General features: G+C 42.2%; 2 protein-coding genes across 3 annotated transcripts; one reads left to right on the top strand and one right to left on the bottom strand.

Annotated features, from left to right (window-relative positions):
- Window positions 1-1,153: 1,153 nt before the first annotated feature.
- On the bottom strand, window positions 1,154-15,145 carry LOC135393905 (DENN domain-containing protein 2C-like). 2 transcript variants are annotated; one of them, XM_064624245.1, is made up of 17 exons: window positions 14,115-15,145; window positions 8,571-8,660; window positions 8,394-8,487; window positions 8,177-8,250; window positions 7,959-8,093; window positions 7,638-7,726; window positions 7,487-7,556; window positions 6,417-6,506; window positions 6,209-6,337; window positions 5,407-5,463; window positions 5,167-5,273; window positions 4,298-4,475; window positions 3,765-3,888; window positions 3,252-3,373; window positions 2,493-2,646; window positions 2,296-2,388; window positions 1,154-2,195 (listed from the first exon to the last, which is right to left on the bottom strand). In XM_064624245.1, the coding sequence occupies exons 1-17, from the start codon at window positions 14,964-14,966 to the stop codon at window positions 2,161-2,163; spliced, it is 2,493 nt and encodes an 830-aa protein (XP_064480315.1). In that variant the 5' UTR covers window positions 14,967-15,145; the 3' UTR covers window positions 1,154-2,160. The 2 variants fall into 2 exon arrangements, with proteins under 2 accessions (XP_064480315.1, XP_064480316.1); XM_064624246.1 differs by having other exon boundaries at window positions 8,394-8,484; window positions 14,115-15,143.
- A 56-nt stretch (window positions 15,146-15,201) lies between these two features.
- LOC135393908 (large ribosomal subunit protein uL15-like) lies at window positions 15,202-16,477 on the top strand. Its single transcript, XM_064624248.1, has 4 exons — window positions 15,202-15,243; window positions 15,515-15,578; window positions 15,814-15,889; window positions 16,131-16,477. The coding sequence occupies exons 1-4, from the start codon at window positions 15,241-15,243 to the stop codon at window positions 16,432-16,434; spliced, it is 447 nt and encodes a 148-aa protein (XP_064480318.1). The 5' UTR covers window positions 15,202-15,240; the 3' UTR covers window positions 16,435-16,477.
- Window positions 16,478-17,275: the final 798 nt, after the last annotated feature.

The raw sequence follows: 17,275 nt of genomic DNA on the forward strand, positions 1-17,275 counted from the left end.
TTGCTCCACTGTACAACGCTTAAAATAGTTTACATTTGCACAGCGCACTACACTACCCCACAGGTCGTCTGCTCCTCTTTACACGCCCTGTGCACCTTCTGCCAAGCCTGCAGACACCTATCGCAGTACCTGAAACTACGTTTTCTTGCCAATATCTATATATTTTTCTATGTCCCTATCCATCTGTACCCAACCTTAACTGCTTTCACGAGCAACCATTCAAGAACCTGAATCTTTGAATGACAGCAACAATGCTCTCCTGACAATGCAAAACATTGTCAACTCCAGAACACCTCATTTTCCCAGGTTGCACAACCTGCGAAGAGTAGTTCCCTCCCCTTTCCAGGAAAGTACCACATAAAAATTGTGGTATCTCAAACTGGTGATACCTTATACACAAGTGCTAGATGACCTGGCTGAATTCTCATGTTTGTTCTGAAGCAGCAACAGCCACAGCAGCATCTGCAGCAGCAGCTATAAGTACCAGCAGGTGCCTAAAACTATTCTGGTTCACAAACAAGCAATTATATTGATTAAACAGTCTGCATTATGGAGCATGATCTAGTCTATTGCAAACTCTATAACCTAAAAAAAAAAAAAAAAAAAAAAAAACTGTTCTTGAACACCGGCATAGGATCGCCCCACAACTATTTTGCATCCAGCCCTGTGCCGCAGAATTCTATCCTGGGACGACGGTGGAACCACTGGTCACTGCCGAGCTTCAGTGTGTACAGACTATGGTTACAGACTTCAGAATGCCACAAAGCCCTCCACAAGGCCAGTCCACCCAAGGTTGCCCATTTGTCTTACACACGGACTACAACCCCCTTACATTTGCCTTCGAGACAGCCACACCCTCACGAGACTCTGCACATGAGCCATACATACTCAACCAACACACACTCTCTCAAGTACCGACGTCTATGCCTTCCTCAGCAACTGGATATCTCATTTTGGCATGTCTTCAACTGTCACAACTGACCAGGGCCACCAGTTCAAATCCACTCTTCTCTCCTGACTGTGTAGCCTAGTCGAGACTAGACACAAATCTCACAGTTTCTGAAAGAGAGAGCTTCATAGCTGCTGCTGTAGCTTGGTTTAATTTACACCAACTAGTCGATATTCCATTACCACAAGAAATGAGAGCAAGATGTTAAAAAGAAACAAAAGCATCGTTTTATTTAATCTGGCATTCATATCCACTTGAACTGGAATGTTAAGCGAGGTACCTTCAATTAACAATATATATTATAGAGGCACCATAGAAAGTCTTTTGTTGGTCATGGTAGTGTGTAGTACATATCACACCGGTTTCCACGAAAATATTGGTCATGTGCAAAATTAGTTGATGTGATGCTCCCCCTCCAAGTATACTGCCCACACTGTGGAGTATTTTTTTAGTGCGCTTACGAAATATCACTCGATCATCTTAGTAAGAGGCAAATATATGGTAACGAGAATAGACATCCTCTGTGTAAACATAAAAATAGAGAACCTTTTTCACACATTCACACATTTCTTCAGGGAAATGTATATGCAAGCAGCTTCTCACATGTGCCGACTCTGCATGCATTAAACTTTAGCTAAGGCACGCGTGGTAGCATCTAAAACAATGCTAGAATTTTCTGGATGAAGAAAAAAAACAAAAAGACAAATGCAAACATGCATGTTCATTTAATCATGCATGAAATTTTTGGTAGGCTACGAGATAAAAATTTGCAATGCCGTCTTTCACCATCACTGATCCCATTATAAACATATGTACATCTACAGACAGAAGAGAACTTCAGCAGATTCACTATAATGTCTTCTGCGGATAGACGTGTACTCATCAAAATCACAACACTAGAAGTATAATGCTATACCACAAGCAATGACATGCATAATGAGAATACCCCAAATTATGTACAAGGTAAAAAGGATAGAAGATATCACATGCTATGAGTCAACATGTAACTATGATATGAATTGAAATCAAACTAAATCAGCATAAAACACACTTTAAAATGGGATAATGGACATGCAGGTACTTTAGATTTGGTCTCTACTAATTTCCAGCATCAGTAAAAGCAGCAAGACATCAGTATTTAGTAGTAAAAGTACAATGATAACCTAAAGTAATGAAGCCATGAAATGTGTGTCCCCCATCGTCTGGCTGGTTCACTGGAACATCTTTAGGTTTCGCAGCTTTTCACCTGAACGAGAAAGAGACAAAGGAAAAGGCGAGGTTTATTTCGAATAGCCGTACTCTCAAAATAATAATTTCTCTTTCCATATACTGTTCAATACACCTACCGAAATTCCTCATCCTTTTGCTGACCTCTTTTAAGCTCATACCAGACTGCTCACAGTCTAACTGGTATTCATTTGCTCGTCGTTCGAACACACCTGAAAGATTAGAACAAAACGGCAACAGGTATAAGAGAAGCCAGGGCAACTTTAGCCTTACTTTCGCGCTGCTCGATATTCAAACGGCCTAACTCAGCTGTTACCTTTCGGCAGTAGGTGGTGATGTGGAGTACGCTGCAACTGCCTCACCCTTTGAGCACGTTCCGAAAGAAATAATTCAAACATCTGGGTCTCCACAAACCACTGAAGGAACATCTGAACCCCTCTTGAGGATGGCATCCGCATAAATGCTTCTTTCTTGATTTAAAAAAAAAAAAGAAAACAAAACAACATATACACTCTGGAATAATTTTACCTGTTTTGAAGAGGCTGTACTGTCATTTTTAAAGGAGCATGAAATCACATATGAGGATAACAAGCCCTAGGAGACACATATTCACACAAAAAGCATGTGTGCAGCGCACAATCCTGTTGCACAACAGAGCTTCAGATCTCGCGGATCACAAAAGAAAGCTGCTTCCCAAGTCTGCCACTCTGCGACGTCACCCAGTAGTGAGGCATGTGCGTTCTCGTTCATTCTTTCCTCTTGCGGATGTACCTGCTGCCACCTGTCCCACATCTTAAGCGGAGCAGCGGACTCGTCGTCTTGGTTACTTCCATCCACGGCAATAAAAGTGCTACGCTAATCTGACATCACAACATGCCAGAAGTAGCTGGGAAGAGTCGCTGCCGCTGCACGCGCTCTTATAAACCGATCATTTCGGGAAATGTGTGCTTGCAAAAAAAGAAATATTTTGCGTAACAGCTCCTGAAGGTATAGTATGTTTGTATCACGCGCTAAAGAGATACACGTTCAAGGTGTGTTCCATGCTCCTTTAAGTTAAGAGTTGTAGTCACTGTACCTGGAAAGCATAGGTGCCATTAGAAAGGAGAGAGATGTGCGAGTCACAGTGTCCCAGTATCTCAACAAACATGCGCACAAAGGCTTCCGTTATCATCATGTCGCGAACTCGTTCTGTCGGATCTGGAAGAAACAACATTCACATAATTTAACGCTACGAAAGTAATTGCAGTAGCATGCCCGCTTAAGAAAGGAGACTGAGTTCAGTGGGGTGGGTGAGTGGGTGAAGACATGTTCCGCAATTCCAGTCCATCCTGCTTTATGTTGCCATTAGGTGACTCAGAAAAAAAGCCCTTTTGCGTCATGGAACTGGCTAATAAAAATGCACATTTGCATGCTTAAAATTTCGGTATGACATTTTTTAGCAACAGAAACCCACACTTGTCCAGCAGCAAGTCACACATTGTAAGCAGACATGCAGTACGCAAAAATAGAAAAGTAACATGCGTAGAAAAGTAATATTTAGTAAATTTGTCTCGCGTGGTGCTCAAGATACAGGAATTTTGTTCCTTACCTGTCATATTTTTGGCAAGGCTCAGGGCAGTGCACAGTGCCCTTTGCAGCTTGTTGGGCAAAACAGTATGGACATCTTCACCATCAGACAGGAGTGACCCATGGTCCAGGTCAACTACCAATACCTGACGAAAAGAAAGGTAATGTTATGGCGATGCAAAGTTTTGGCTACAGATATATTATTAGCAACAAATTAAATGAAAAGCCATATGTTTTTGGAATCTACGAGGAATCATCTTTAGCAAACAAGCAGCCGGCTACAGCGCAGGTGAGAAACGGTTCCAAGCGGTTTTCAAAAGGGAAATTGCAAACTTTTTTCAACTGTTCCTTCCAACACATGTATAGTACCAGAACATGGGGTAAGCTTAGTGGTACAAAGGCATCATGCATAATGAAACCGCATTCGTCTCCCACCACTCTACTTGCAATAGAAATGCCTACTCATGCGTATATCTTATCACTTGTTTTTTGTGAATCATCCTGCACAGCATGCAATAGTTAACGGAAGAACGACACGTGAAAGGCCTTCCTTACAGGTCCGCTAATGATGTCCAATGCAGTGTGGATAAGTGAAGAAGGAACGCCCAACAAGTAGGGCTCCATAGAGGAACACTGGATAATCAGACTCTTGGGAACAACTGGAATCTTTGTGAAGGTCCATTTGAATGGGTACAGGAGTGATTCCACAGCTTCCACCCACTGGTAGAGCTGCCTGGAAAATGAAAATTCAGGAGCAAATGGTCTTGACACACTACTTGCCGTGTTAAAATATATCATTTCATGAGTGGTGCGGAGTAATTGCAACTGCTAACGTATCCTGCATCGTTAAATACTGTTTCGCAACGTAGACTGCATTCAACACGGATACATGCAGACGTTCACTGTCCACGCTGATATTGGTGCATATTTTCGATGTCATAAATTGAACCCTGCGCGTCTCATTTGTCAAAGCTTACAATTCACGCACAGTTACAAAACTTGAGTAATATTTCATCGTGTAACTTCAGCACAGTGGGAGAGGGACCATCCTCCTTCACCGCAGGAAGATAAAAAAACGCAAGGCTGGCAGTGTAAGCGACAGTTTTGTGCAGGCATGGCTTGTACAAAAAATGGATCACCAGGATTATTTCGTAATAAAATGTGTTATTAGACGTGATACTCTCTGTTTGTGCTTACTGGGCTTGCTTATACATGCACTGTGTCACTTAAACCTCCACCCTTGCATTTTCCTCTCTTCCTGCAGGAGAGGAAAATTATTCCTCTCCCACCGTACTCCTGTGCTCTTTCATGCTGGTCGAAAGACTACCCACAGGACCCACAGCACCTACCTACAATAAGCAATACGTCAAGCTGCGCATCTTGTTAATACACCACAAACTAATGTATCTCGGTTGTGCACTTACTGGCAATCGGCACAGACTAGCATGACTCGCTTCTCAGAAAGAAGTGTTGAAACAATTCGCAAAAGAATGTCAATATCCAGCACACCCAACAGTGGAGTCAGCTTTGCCTAAAGGGAAGAAAAGGGTATCATTGCTCGTACGCACAAACACAGTGCAGGTAGTTCCTCCGATTCTTATTAGACATTACAGTGACATATTATATCGAGTCACATTATATAAGGATTGCTACTCTCAACATACCCATTCAAACCTGTCGTCAAGTGGTCTTTCTGTAACGACGGTGACATCGCCTTGGCCCTGAAGTACATTTAAGCGTGCAAGTTAAAAACTGTCCTGGAGGTAATTGGAGGTGTGTGACAGTGTTTACACCTCATCCACCACATTCATTCTTCAAATACATTGTACAGTCAAACTCCTTTACAACGAAACTCAGGGGACAGCAAAAAAAATTCGCAGTAAAGGTATTTTCGTTAAAAAGGATGTCCATTATTGTACTTGTAGGCTCCAGCGGGACCGCAAAAAAAATTTGCTGTAGTGGTATTTTCGTTAAAAAGGTGTTCGCTATAAAGGAGTTTGACTGTATGTAATCAAATCTGACCATATTCAGACAAATGAAATCTCACATATTTTGCCCCAACTTCTTTAAACAAGCAACAACTGATCTTCTTAGTACAATTATCAATTAGCCTGTTGTGTTGTTATTACTACCCTTTTGTATGTGTCATTTATAGTCCACTTCACCACATTAATGCTTTACTGTTTTCTGAACCGTTGTGACTCGCATATTGCCCAGTGATGTTTTTATTCTGTCAAAGTTGGATCACCTCACTCTGTCATGTGACACCACTCCGGGAAACACTGACGTTCCATTAAAATAAATAAATAAATTAATGTCTCGTACATTCTTTGCAGTTTGATACTTTAAAGTTATGGCCACCAAGTAGCAATATTTTCTCTCTCAATGGATCTACAATGCAAGGCTCCACTTTCATGGCAATTTCTTAGCAAGCCTCAAGTTGAGGAAGGAACAGAAGTGCCTTACTACAGAGTGTTTCTGGTATACAGCCTTGCATCCTGGTGAAGGCAGTGACTGCTGTGCAAGGTTGTTCAATAGAATTGTCCATCCTTCCTCTGACAGTCTGCGCACAGGATTTTCCAGGTGATGTAACAACTGCATCAGCAAAGGAACGCCAGTCAGGTAAATACTACAGTTAAAGGTACATGTACTGTTGGTGACATTTCAAACTGACCTTGCAATAAAATGCAGGAGCACAACCACTGGTCGCGATACATAGTACAACAGGTCCCTTGTTACGCCGCCTCAAAATCTCATGTGCATTCTGAAAGCAATGTTTTTCTGTTTAGACATTGTCACTCACCTCCTTTTAGTGTGCATGTGTGACAAAAAAGTTAAAAAAGAAAAAAATATATATGTATGGTTATTCAAACCACTTATTATCCATAGTATTATAATTATGCACGTATGGGCCAAGTTCTCAAGCACAGGAAAGCTAGTTTGCACAAAATAACTAGAGCTATGCGAATATTCGAAACTTCCAATCTGAATCGAAAAGGAAATGCTATTCTAACAGTATAAGATTACTGAGACAAGGTGTAGCACCTTCGTTTCACATCAGGAAAATACTGTTCACTCACAGAGAGCTTCAATCAGCCCACATCTACAAACTCTAGCTTTTCTGTGTCACAACTTGTAGTCGTGATCATAGTATGTTGCCGTACGGGCCCATATAAAGCAAACTCCCACAAGTGATTGGAAGGTTTTCTGTGGTTACATTATCAGTCATTATGGGTCCCAATGTACAATGTGCATTATAGGTATCAATAAATGTATTCACAAGATTCCGGAGTTGCATACAGTACTAACAGGTGAAAATATCTGCAGTTTGGAAAAAGTACATAAAATACAGATACAACCGAACTACAAGATGCACATCTCAGCAATGAAATGTGTGTTCCGATATCTGAAGTAGATGTGCTTCTTTTTCTTGTGATATTTTAATGGCCAAAAATAGGAGCAGTAGTTCTCCTAGCAGGCACGAAATTACAAAATCTCACAAAGTGAGATATTCAAAATATTCGAATTGGACTTTTTGGGAATATATTCTAATCCGATTTGAAAATGAAATAGACAATTTGAATTCGATTCGCAGCGTCTGAGATATTCGTATTGAATTCGATTTGGAAATTTTGTTACTCACACAGACCTAAGAATAACGTGTGTGTAGAAACATGGTTTTAGTACAAAAACGCACATGTGAAAAAGCAGCGTTTGGCAGCAATGAGAATGTATTCAACCTACTGGTATGTACAAACAGTGGAAGAACATGATCCCTCTATTTTCCTTGCTTAAACCAAAGTAGTAAATAGTGCTGAAAATTAAAAAGAAGTGTTAAGAAATTGATAACGTACTTTATAACGACACGAGACATCCGCTGAAAGCTTTCATTTACCTCTTCATTGACTCTGAAGGCACAGAACCATGTTGGACTGGAAGGCACAGATGAGCAATCACAACTGGATCGAACCCTAAGTTGTCCAACTGCACGACATGAGTAACGCAGATAGATTAATGCTGGCGTAACATGACACAAATGTCTTTTGACAGTGATATCATGTTTAGCCCATTAAATTACTCACCCTGAAAGTCAAAGTATACAAGCTAGCTGGTGAAAAACTTCCTCTAGGTGTCATATTGGAGTCGGTGTGTGTTGTGTGAGTTCTGTTGTGTTGCCTTAGTCTCAAAGATATGACACCTAGAGGAAATTACTCACCTTTGTTGGAAACCTATAGAAAACCTCCGGTTGCAACGGTAACCTAGAATTCACCCTGTCGTAACCAACCAAGAGAGCATTTTGCAGAATCTTTGGCTTTGCAGCTCCATCGCTATTTGAACAGCACGCATACGCCTAAGAATGAAACAAAAACTGAAGAAATCTTGCTTCTTAAATCATGAAAGATTCTCAATGAAGAGTCTCCATGTCACACATACCCGTTTTTTTATTGACCGAACGTATATCAAACGCTGCTGGACGTCCTTCACAGATACCTCACTGCTGCTATCACCTATAGAAGAAGGGCCTTCACTCTTACCAACCGAGTTCAATTCAACCTCAACTGATAATATCGATACACAAGGTAGCATAATTCGTGATATTTAAGACAACTTAGGATGAAAAAAAAAAAATTAAGAGTGCAAAAATATCTACCATGTGGATCACATGGGTCGTCTGGCTTTGACGCCGTTCCCTGCATGTGCTTCTTCACAGACGAGAATGATTGGTGAATGACGTCTCGTATCTGCTGAAGCAGCAGAAGGAAAAATAAAATGCCACGGTCTCCGAATACTAGAACAGAAGAATAGTTGAGCCCAAAATTATGCCGACCTGACTCGTAAATGCCCGAGCCCTCTTTGTGTCTCCCTTGAAAGCTGCAGAGGGCTGTCCGTATTCGGCCAAGCCAGCAATTGGGGTACTCTGTGGGAAATATTTGTTTATTTTATTTATGACAAAACGACTATCCTTGACTTTGCTGACCAAGAGCGAGGGAGGCTCCGCCCCCAAATGGCGGGCCAATAGGAGGACTCGGGAGGCGGAGCGCTGCGGCCTCTGCTCTTGCCTAATAGATGGCGCATCGGTAGCGCTCGGATCGGGGTATGTGAGCCGCTGTCGTCTGCTTCTTCCGGTAGAGCTACGACCTTGAAGCCTCTGCTCTCGCGTAAGAGATGGCGCTACATTGGCGCTCGATAAGGGCACGTGTGGTCGTCCCAACTTTGAGCCTACACCTTGAGACTGGCCGGTAACCTAAATTCCGATGACGCGGCGATTGCAAACCATAGTGCGTAGTTTTGACGATTATGCTTCATGGATGCATTATTTTGGCCAGTTCGACGTTTATGAAAACGGAAAGAAATGTTCCTGCTTTCTCGCACTGAAATAAATCATTTAAAATAATTGTACTGTGTGTTCTTTTTTCTTTTTTTGTAATAGTTACGCAAGTGTACTGCGTAGTTTTGACGATTATGCTTCATGGATGTGTCATTACATTACCAAATTTTTGGCCAGTTCGACGCTTCGCTCCGCTCTTATGCGTGAATATTGTCTCAACTCGTGAAAAAGGAAAGAAATGTTGCTCTACACCTCGCACTTAAATAAATCATTTAAAATAATTGTACTGTATGTTTCTTTTTTCTTTCTGTTTTTCTTCTGTTTTTTTAAGTAGTTACGCAAGTATACTGCGTAGTTTTGACGATGATGCTTCATGGATGTGTCATTACATTACCAAATTTTTGGCCAGTTCGACGCTTCGCTCCGCTCTTATGCGTGAACATTGTCTCAACTCGTGAAAAAGGAAAGAAATGTTGCTCTACACCTCGCACTTAAATAAATCATTTAAAATAATTGTACTGTGTGTTTCTTTTTTCTTTCTGTTTTTCTTCTGTTTTTTTTTTAAGTAGTTACGCAAGTATACTGCGTAGTTTTGACGATTATGCTTCATGGATGTGTCATTACATTACCAAATTTTTGGCCAGTTCGACGCTTCGCTCCGCTCTTATGCGTGAATATTGTCTCAACTCGTGAAAAAGGAAAGAAATGTTGCTCTACACCTCGCACTTAAATAAATCATTTAAAATAATTGTACTGTGTGTTTCTTTTTTCTTTCTGTTTTTCTTCTGTTTTTTTTAAGTAGTTACGCAAGTATACTGCGTAGTTTTGACGATTATGCTTCATGGATGTGTCATTACATTACCAAATTTTTGGCCAGTTCGACGCTTCGCTCCGCTCTTATGCGTGAATATTGTCTCAACTCGTGAAAAAGGAACGAAATGTTGCTCTACACCTCGCACTTAAATAAATCATTTAAAATAATTGTACTGTGTGTTTCTTTTTTCTTTCTGTTTTTCTTCTGTTTTTTTTAAGTAGTTACGCAAGTATACTGCGTAGTTTTGACGATGATGCTTCATGGATGTGTCATTACATTACCAAATTTTTGGCCAGTTCGACGCTTCGCTCCGCTCTTATGCGTGAATATTGTCTCAACTCGTGAAAAAGGAAAGAAATGTTGCTCTACACCTCGCACTTAAATAAATCATTTAAAATAATTGTACTGTGTGTTTCTTTTTTCTTTCTGTTTTTCTTCTGTTTTTTTTAAGTAGTTACGCAAGTATACTGCGTAGTTTTGACGATTATGCTTCATGGATGTGTCATTACATTACCAAATTTTTGGCCAGTTCGACGCTTCGCTCCGCTCTTATGCGTGAATATTGTCTCAACTCGTGAAAAAGGAACGAAATGTTGCTCTACACCTCGCACTTAAATAAATCATTTAAAATAATTGTACTGTGTGTTTCTTTTTTCTTTCTGTTTTTCTTCTGTTTTTTTTAAGTAGTTACGCAAGTATACTGCGTAGTTTTGACGATGATGCTTCATGGATGTGTCATTACATTACCAAATTTTTGGCCAGTTCGACGCTTCGCTCCGCTCTTATGCGTGAACATTGTCTCAACTCGTGAAAAAGGAAAGAAATGTTGCTGCTTTTGTTCTACACCTCGCACTGAAATAAATCATTTAAAATAATTGTACGGTTTGTGTGTCTTTTTCTTTCTTTTTGTAAGTAGTTACGAAGTATGTAAAAAGGAAAGAAATGTTGCTGCTTGTTCTACTCCTCAAACTGAACTAAATCCTTTGAAATAATTATACTCCGTGTTTCTTGTTTCTTCTCCTTTTTGTAAGTAGTTACGGAAGAAAATAATTGTGCTGTGTGTGTGTGTTTCCTTTTTGTAAGGGTTCCAGGACATTTGATCGAACGTCGTTTGGTCGAAAGCCGTTTGATCGAACGCGGGACATTTGGTCGAAAGGCATTTGATCAAACACCGTTTGATCGATTCTTTTATTCGTTCGCTTGGAGCGTTGATGTTTCACTCTGCGTAATCCGCTCGCCCATAAACACATTCGTCATCCTAATCCACTTTTTCGCATCCAGAAAGCGATCTGATGGTGTGCTTTTTTTTTTGCTATTTATTTGCATTAAGTGCTGAAACTGCGTTTGCACGAGCTTTGAAAGTAAAGTTAGACGTTTAACTCCACTCTCCTCCTCGTGGCTGATACTGCCTGAGCGCATTGCTAAAAGTACGCCCAAACATTTCATTTTCCAAAATGCTCCGCAACCCGGGACAATTTATTCCTACGCCCACGCTAACGTTAGACATGTTGTTCGCTGCATTTTTCTAACCTATCTGCCGGAAATACGCAGAAGGTATCAGGGCCTTGGAGAATTGCTTCTTAATCTTGTCACGTTGTCTGTGTGTTCTCAGAACACACATTGGAGTTCTAATTTCTCTTCTCGCTTCCAAGACTTAAGCAACGGGGGTGGCGATGCCCTCATTCGCACATTGTGCTGTTTTCTAGACGGGCGGAAATCCCTGAACACACAGGATGAGCGACCTGTAGCCTCTAACCATGACACCCTTGAGGCTACAATGTGGAACTCGAGAGAAGCCCACAAATATGGGGATGAGATATGTGTACTTAAGCGTATTTTAAATATAAATACGCCTAAAACGGTATTTAAAGTAACAACATTAAGACGTGGATGTGCCCAAGCTGCTAGTCAATAAACGGACGTTTAACTACCTACTCTTTGTGGTTTCTTTCTTTTCGCTTCAATCATTATCTCCGAAGGGCAAGAGCAGCATTTTCATTACAACCGGGCGATGAACATTACGGTGCACGGACATTTCGGTGCATGTCGGTGCGCATCATGTCGGTGCGCGGACAACAGGGAAGAAAAAGAAAAAAAAGGCGTTGGTAACTTGGCGTACTTCCGTAACTACTTACAAAAAATAAAGAAGAAAAAGAAACAGACACAGTACAATTATTTCAAATTATTTATTTCTGTACGAGGAGTAGAACAAGCAGCAACATTTCTTTACTTTTTACATACTTCCGTAACAACTTACGCAGGTTTAGCAGTTAATGCAAATAAATAGCAAAAAAGAAAGAGAGGCACACACAGTACAATTATTTTAAATGATTTATTTCAGTGCGAGGAGTAGAACAAAAGCAGCAACATTTCTTTCCTTTTTCATGAGCTGAGACAATGTTCACGCATAAGAGCGGAGCGAAACGTCGAACTGGCCAAAAATTTGGTAATGTAATGACACATCCATGAGGCATAATCGTCAAAACTACGCAGTACACTTGCGTAACTATTACACACACAAAAAAAGAAAAAAAAACACAGTACAATTATTTTAAATGATGTATTTCAGTGCGAGGAGTAGAACAAAAGCAGCAACATTTATTTCCTTTTTCACGAGTTGAGACAATATTCACTCATTGCGCGTCATCGGAATTTAGGTTATTGGCCAGTCTCAAGGTCGAGGCTCAAAGTTGTGACGATCACACGTGCCCTTACCGAGCGCCAATGTAGCGCCATCTCTTACGCGAGAGCAGAGGCTTCAAGGGCGTAGCTCTACCGGAAGAAGCAGACGACAGCGGCTCACATACACCGATCCGAGCGCTACCGATGCGCCATCTATTAGGCAAGAGCAGAGGCCGCAGCGCTCCGCCTCCCGAGTCCTCCTATTGGCGCGCCATTTGGGGGCGGAGCCTCCCTCGCTCTTGGTCAGCAAAGTCAAGGATAGTCGACAAAACCACAAATACCCTCCTGCGGCAATACATGAGGGGGGGGGGGGGAATGCATAAATATGCATACAAATTTAATGCAAGGCTTACTCTAGCATTCAAGAAATTCAACAAGATTATGACGAAATGACGCAAAATTAGTGACTGCGACAGGTCGTTCCAGTCGGATATGGTTTTAGGAAAAAGCGAGTGCATGAAGTAGAAATTGTGACAATGGATGGGCTCTACTTTACAGGAGTTGTCTAGCCTAGATAAGGTGTAGTTTGCAGGACGTATGAAATGAGGGCGAATGGAAGGAGCATAGTAGAGTTTGTGAAAGAGACATAAGCGGGAACATTTTCTACGTGAAGAGAGTAAAGGCAGGCCCAGGGATGACTTAAGCGAAGCGATGCTAGAAGGGTAAGCGTAATTAGAAAGGATAAACCTGGTGGCACGATTTTGAACAGATTCTAGAAGACTGATGTGATTTGCATGATGAGGGTCCCAGATGCTGGATGCGTATTCTAGTTTTTAGCCGAACTAATGTTTGATACGCAAGACACCTGACAGTGGCAGGTGCTGGTTTTAAAGTACGACGAAGAAATCCTAATACATATTAATGTATATCGACAGAGTACAACAGAGCAGCTGACAGGGATCGCGCAATATACTTTTCACGAGGCAGATTACAGAGATTGCCAAAGCTGCTATCAGACGAGGAAATGAACAATACAGTTTAGTGTGGCCAACTGTTATGATGCTCTAACCGGACTTTCCACAAGAAACAAGAGGAAATGGGCAATTACAACACACAACGCAACTTTTATGAAAGTGAATACCCCTAAGGCAATGAATTCAGTAAGCGGTGTAACATCATTCAACAGCGTACCAAAAGGTGTCTAAACCCTGTGCAAACCTCAAGAGGCAAACCCTCTAGCACCTTGACGTAAACGCTACGAATACTTCGTACAACGGGCATGACTCACACAGCTATAATCCACCCTTTCCTGCAGCGTACACCTACAGTGCTTAGAGATTGCACCAAATGGGGCTCGAATTTCACAGCACTCCTACGATCAGTGAGCTGGAATATCAGTTAACTGTGACACTAATTTATCTTGCATCAATTGTGCACAAGGCCACTTAGAGCAGACTTCAATTTATATTTGAGCATTCTATTTTCTTAAATGGCCTTGGCTCAAATTGCTTAAGGCATGTTACTGTGTGGCCGTTCATCAGGGGAATTATCTGTGCTCTATCTGTGTCACACTGTATTTATCTTCTTCAGAAAGTACAGCAACTCACCATATAATGTAGGTTTTTCTTTTCTGCCTTTTTAGATGAGACATTTCCGTTTTCTTTCCGAAGCATGTCAGGTTCTGCGTAGATATGTTCATCACTGAAACTTCTTCGAAGGTTTGTTGTAGACCTCGCCGGTCTCACTGTCGTCTGCGTTAGATCGACGAAGGGCTTCGCGTATGGCCCTTCAACTTCGTCGTACTCGTGTCCAACCTCATTCGAGACCCAAGACCGAGCCTCGCACTTCGGAACGACACCTTTTGGACTAGACAACTGTGCATAGCGCGCCGTACGACCATTTGATCCATTTGCGAGCTTATTTCTCGAATAGATGTCATGTGCGAATGTCCTTGGTGGCTTCAGCGGTGCCGGTGGCTTTGGAGGTTTTTCTTCAGACATAGTCCGTCGATCACTACACTCATTCGCAGGCAACCGAAAGCCTGTCTCGTAAATCTTCGCCCTTTCACGTACACTCGATGGGCTCGAACTGCTTACGCAGTTTGCATTCCGCTTCCACACCTTATCAGGTACCACCGGATCCTTGAGATGATCGGAAGGACGGTTGTGGGAGCCAGCAGGAGTCAGCTTTTTCCTGACTTCACTATACAGGTTACTTGGGCAACTGTCGTCACGCCGTGCGCTCTCGCTTGTCCTGGCTATTCCCTTACATGGAAGTTGCTTCGCTGGTGTCCGTGCTTCGGGCAACTCAAATTTCTGTCGCATCTTCTGGACGTGCGGTGAAGCTACCCCGTTCAGTGGTGGACTTGACGGGGAACTTTTCTTTTGGCGTTGGGGTCTACGCGGAGTTGCATAGCCATCAGACCCGCGTTCTGTCCAAGGAGAAGCGTAAGTGCTCATGATGCACGTATCGTCGTCGACTTGACGATGTTGCGAACTAAATATGTCGAAATTAGATTATACAAATCGTTTTGATCCTACAAAAATGGGAGTATACCAGCTACCCATACTCAGTCACGTCCATCGCGGCAGGAAGTCTACAGTCTACGCTTGTTTTGGGACGCGGCAAAAACAGAACAGAAAATTGCAGCCACTTCCGGTGCCGGTTTGGAGAGATCTCGCCACTTGCGGGATTTCGCGGTAGCCTACTTCCTTTCCGGACAGCACGGTAAAAATGGTGGGTATGCGTTTGATGGTTCCGTGAAGTAAATCCATTTAATCGGGCTTTAATTTGCGTTCTAATCTGATAGTTGACGTGTTGAATGATATATCACATCTGTGCATAAAGGTAGAAGCGTCAAATTTTGCTTTCCCCTTGACGTGTTGTAGAATTAAATCATAAACTCGAGCACGGCGGTAACCTCTTACAGGTTCGATGTACACAGTCAAAGTCGTCCTGTAGCTTGCATTGCAACAACAGCCTATATTTCGTTGTCTTTTGCATGTAGTCGACCAACAGGAAAAAGACCAGGAAGCTCCGAGGCCACGTAAGCCACGGTCACGGTCGTGTCGGTAAGTTGTCATTATTTTTGCCTTCTGTTGCGGATGCTATCTACGTTTCATTTCATATGCAAAACTTAGTGTATTCCTGAATTCTGACGTGCAGTGATTCTATAGCTATGTTTCTGATGCTGCAGGCAGCTCTTTCTGTACTAGATAACGCGCATTGCCGTGCTGCACTTGTTACATTATGCGATACGGTGTAGCAAATGAGCCTTAGACACAATATTGCATTTACACTTTTCAGGTAAGCACCGCAAGCATCCTGGAGGTCGGGGTAACGCTGGTGGGCAGCACCACCACAGGATAAACTTCGACAAATAGTAAGTTTGATTAATGCCGCCAGTAGGCCTGTAACAAGTCTCAACCCACCTCATTTAAGCCGGCCATATCGTATCTTATTACGGTTTTTGGTGGCAGTTGGTGGGGAAATGAAGCTGGCTGCCTTCAGGTGGTGGTAGATCTATTTCTTCGACCATTTTCAAGCGGCTACAGTCCTTATGACTATAGTGTGTTCATTCTTTATCTATTACCTGTTCTAACGTCGTATTCTTTCATGTTCAGCCACCCTGGTTATTTTGGCAAGGTGGGCATGCGTAACTACCATCTGCGCAAGAACCACTACTGGAAACCCTGCATCAACATCGATAAGGTCTGGTCCCTTGTTCCTGAACAGAAGAGGACGGATCTGAAAGTGAATGGTGCCGGCAAGGCTGCCGTCATCGATGTCGTGAGGCACGGTTATTACAAGGTTCTCGGCAAAGGTGTTCTCCCAAAACAGCCAGTCATTGTAAAGGCCAAGTGGTTCAGCAGAAAAGCTGAGGAAAAGATCAAGGAGGTCGGAGGTGCTTGCATCTTGACGGCGTGAGCTGCAAACTTTTCCAGTGTCAATAAAATACATGTACACAGACCCCCCTGTCATATACGTTTGCGTGTACTTTGATCTTTCATATCTGGATGCTGATGTAAGCAGATTTACGAAGCTGGAACAAGTGATGCGTGTCATTGAGGGGCAATGTACGTGATAGGTGGCCGGGTAACTGGGATGTGACCGATGTTCAGTCTGCTGTCAAAATTGCTATGTTATGTGTTTACTGGATCATTGATTTGGTGACAAGAATTGACCCTGTGATAGGTCAGGTCAAGCTGGAGTGTGGACTTGCTGTAATGGCTGCACTGTTTAGTGCTAATACTATTACAATGGAAATGACATAGTGGACAAACCACTTTGCCCCAATGTTCCCTTGAGTTGAACAAAACTTGTACAAGTCCTTAATATATTTTTAAATAATTAGCCGAACTGCATCTAAATGTGACTTGTGAAAGAGGTAGGGGGCACTGCTTAATTTCAAGCTTTATGCTTTAGCTTCCATGCAGAATATGGCTAGAAACAAACAAGGAGTGGCAACTTTGAGAAGGCGGGACTTTGCACAAAACTTCTTGGTTCGTCAGTCGGTGTTGTGTCATCCTTTTTAGCTCCCAGACACTGGGGGATTTTAGCGACTCAAATGAAGTATACACAAAATAGCCACGTTGCTACTGACCAAATTTCTGTGCCGCAACAGCCAGAGTGTACCCAAATCTGGCAACTCTGGTTGTCACTCCTCTGGAAATTCTAATGTCATTAGTGAATACAGTGTGGTACTATTGCTAATGGTTTTGTTGCACTTCTGTAGTAGTACTATTACCTTGGAGGCAAGCTGTACGTG

This window comes from Ornithodoros turicata, chromosome 5, assembly GCF_037126465.1.
Source record: "Ornithodoros turicata isolate Travis chromosome 5, ASM3712646v1, whole genome shotgun sequence".
In the NCBI taxonomy this organism is placed as follows: domain Eukaryota; kingdom Metazoa; phylum Arthropoda; class Arachnida; order Ixodida; family Argasidae; genus Ornithodoros; species Ornithodoros turicata.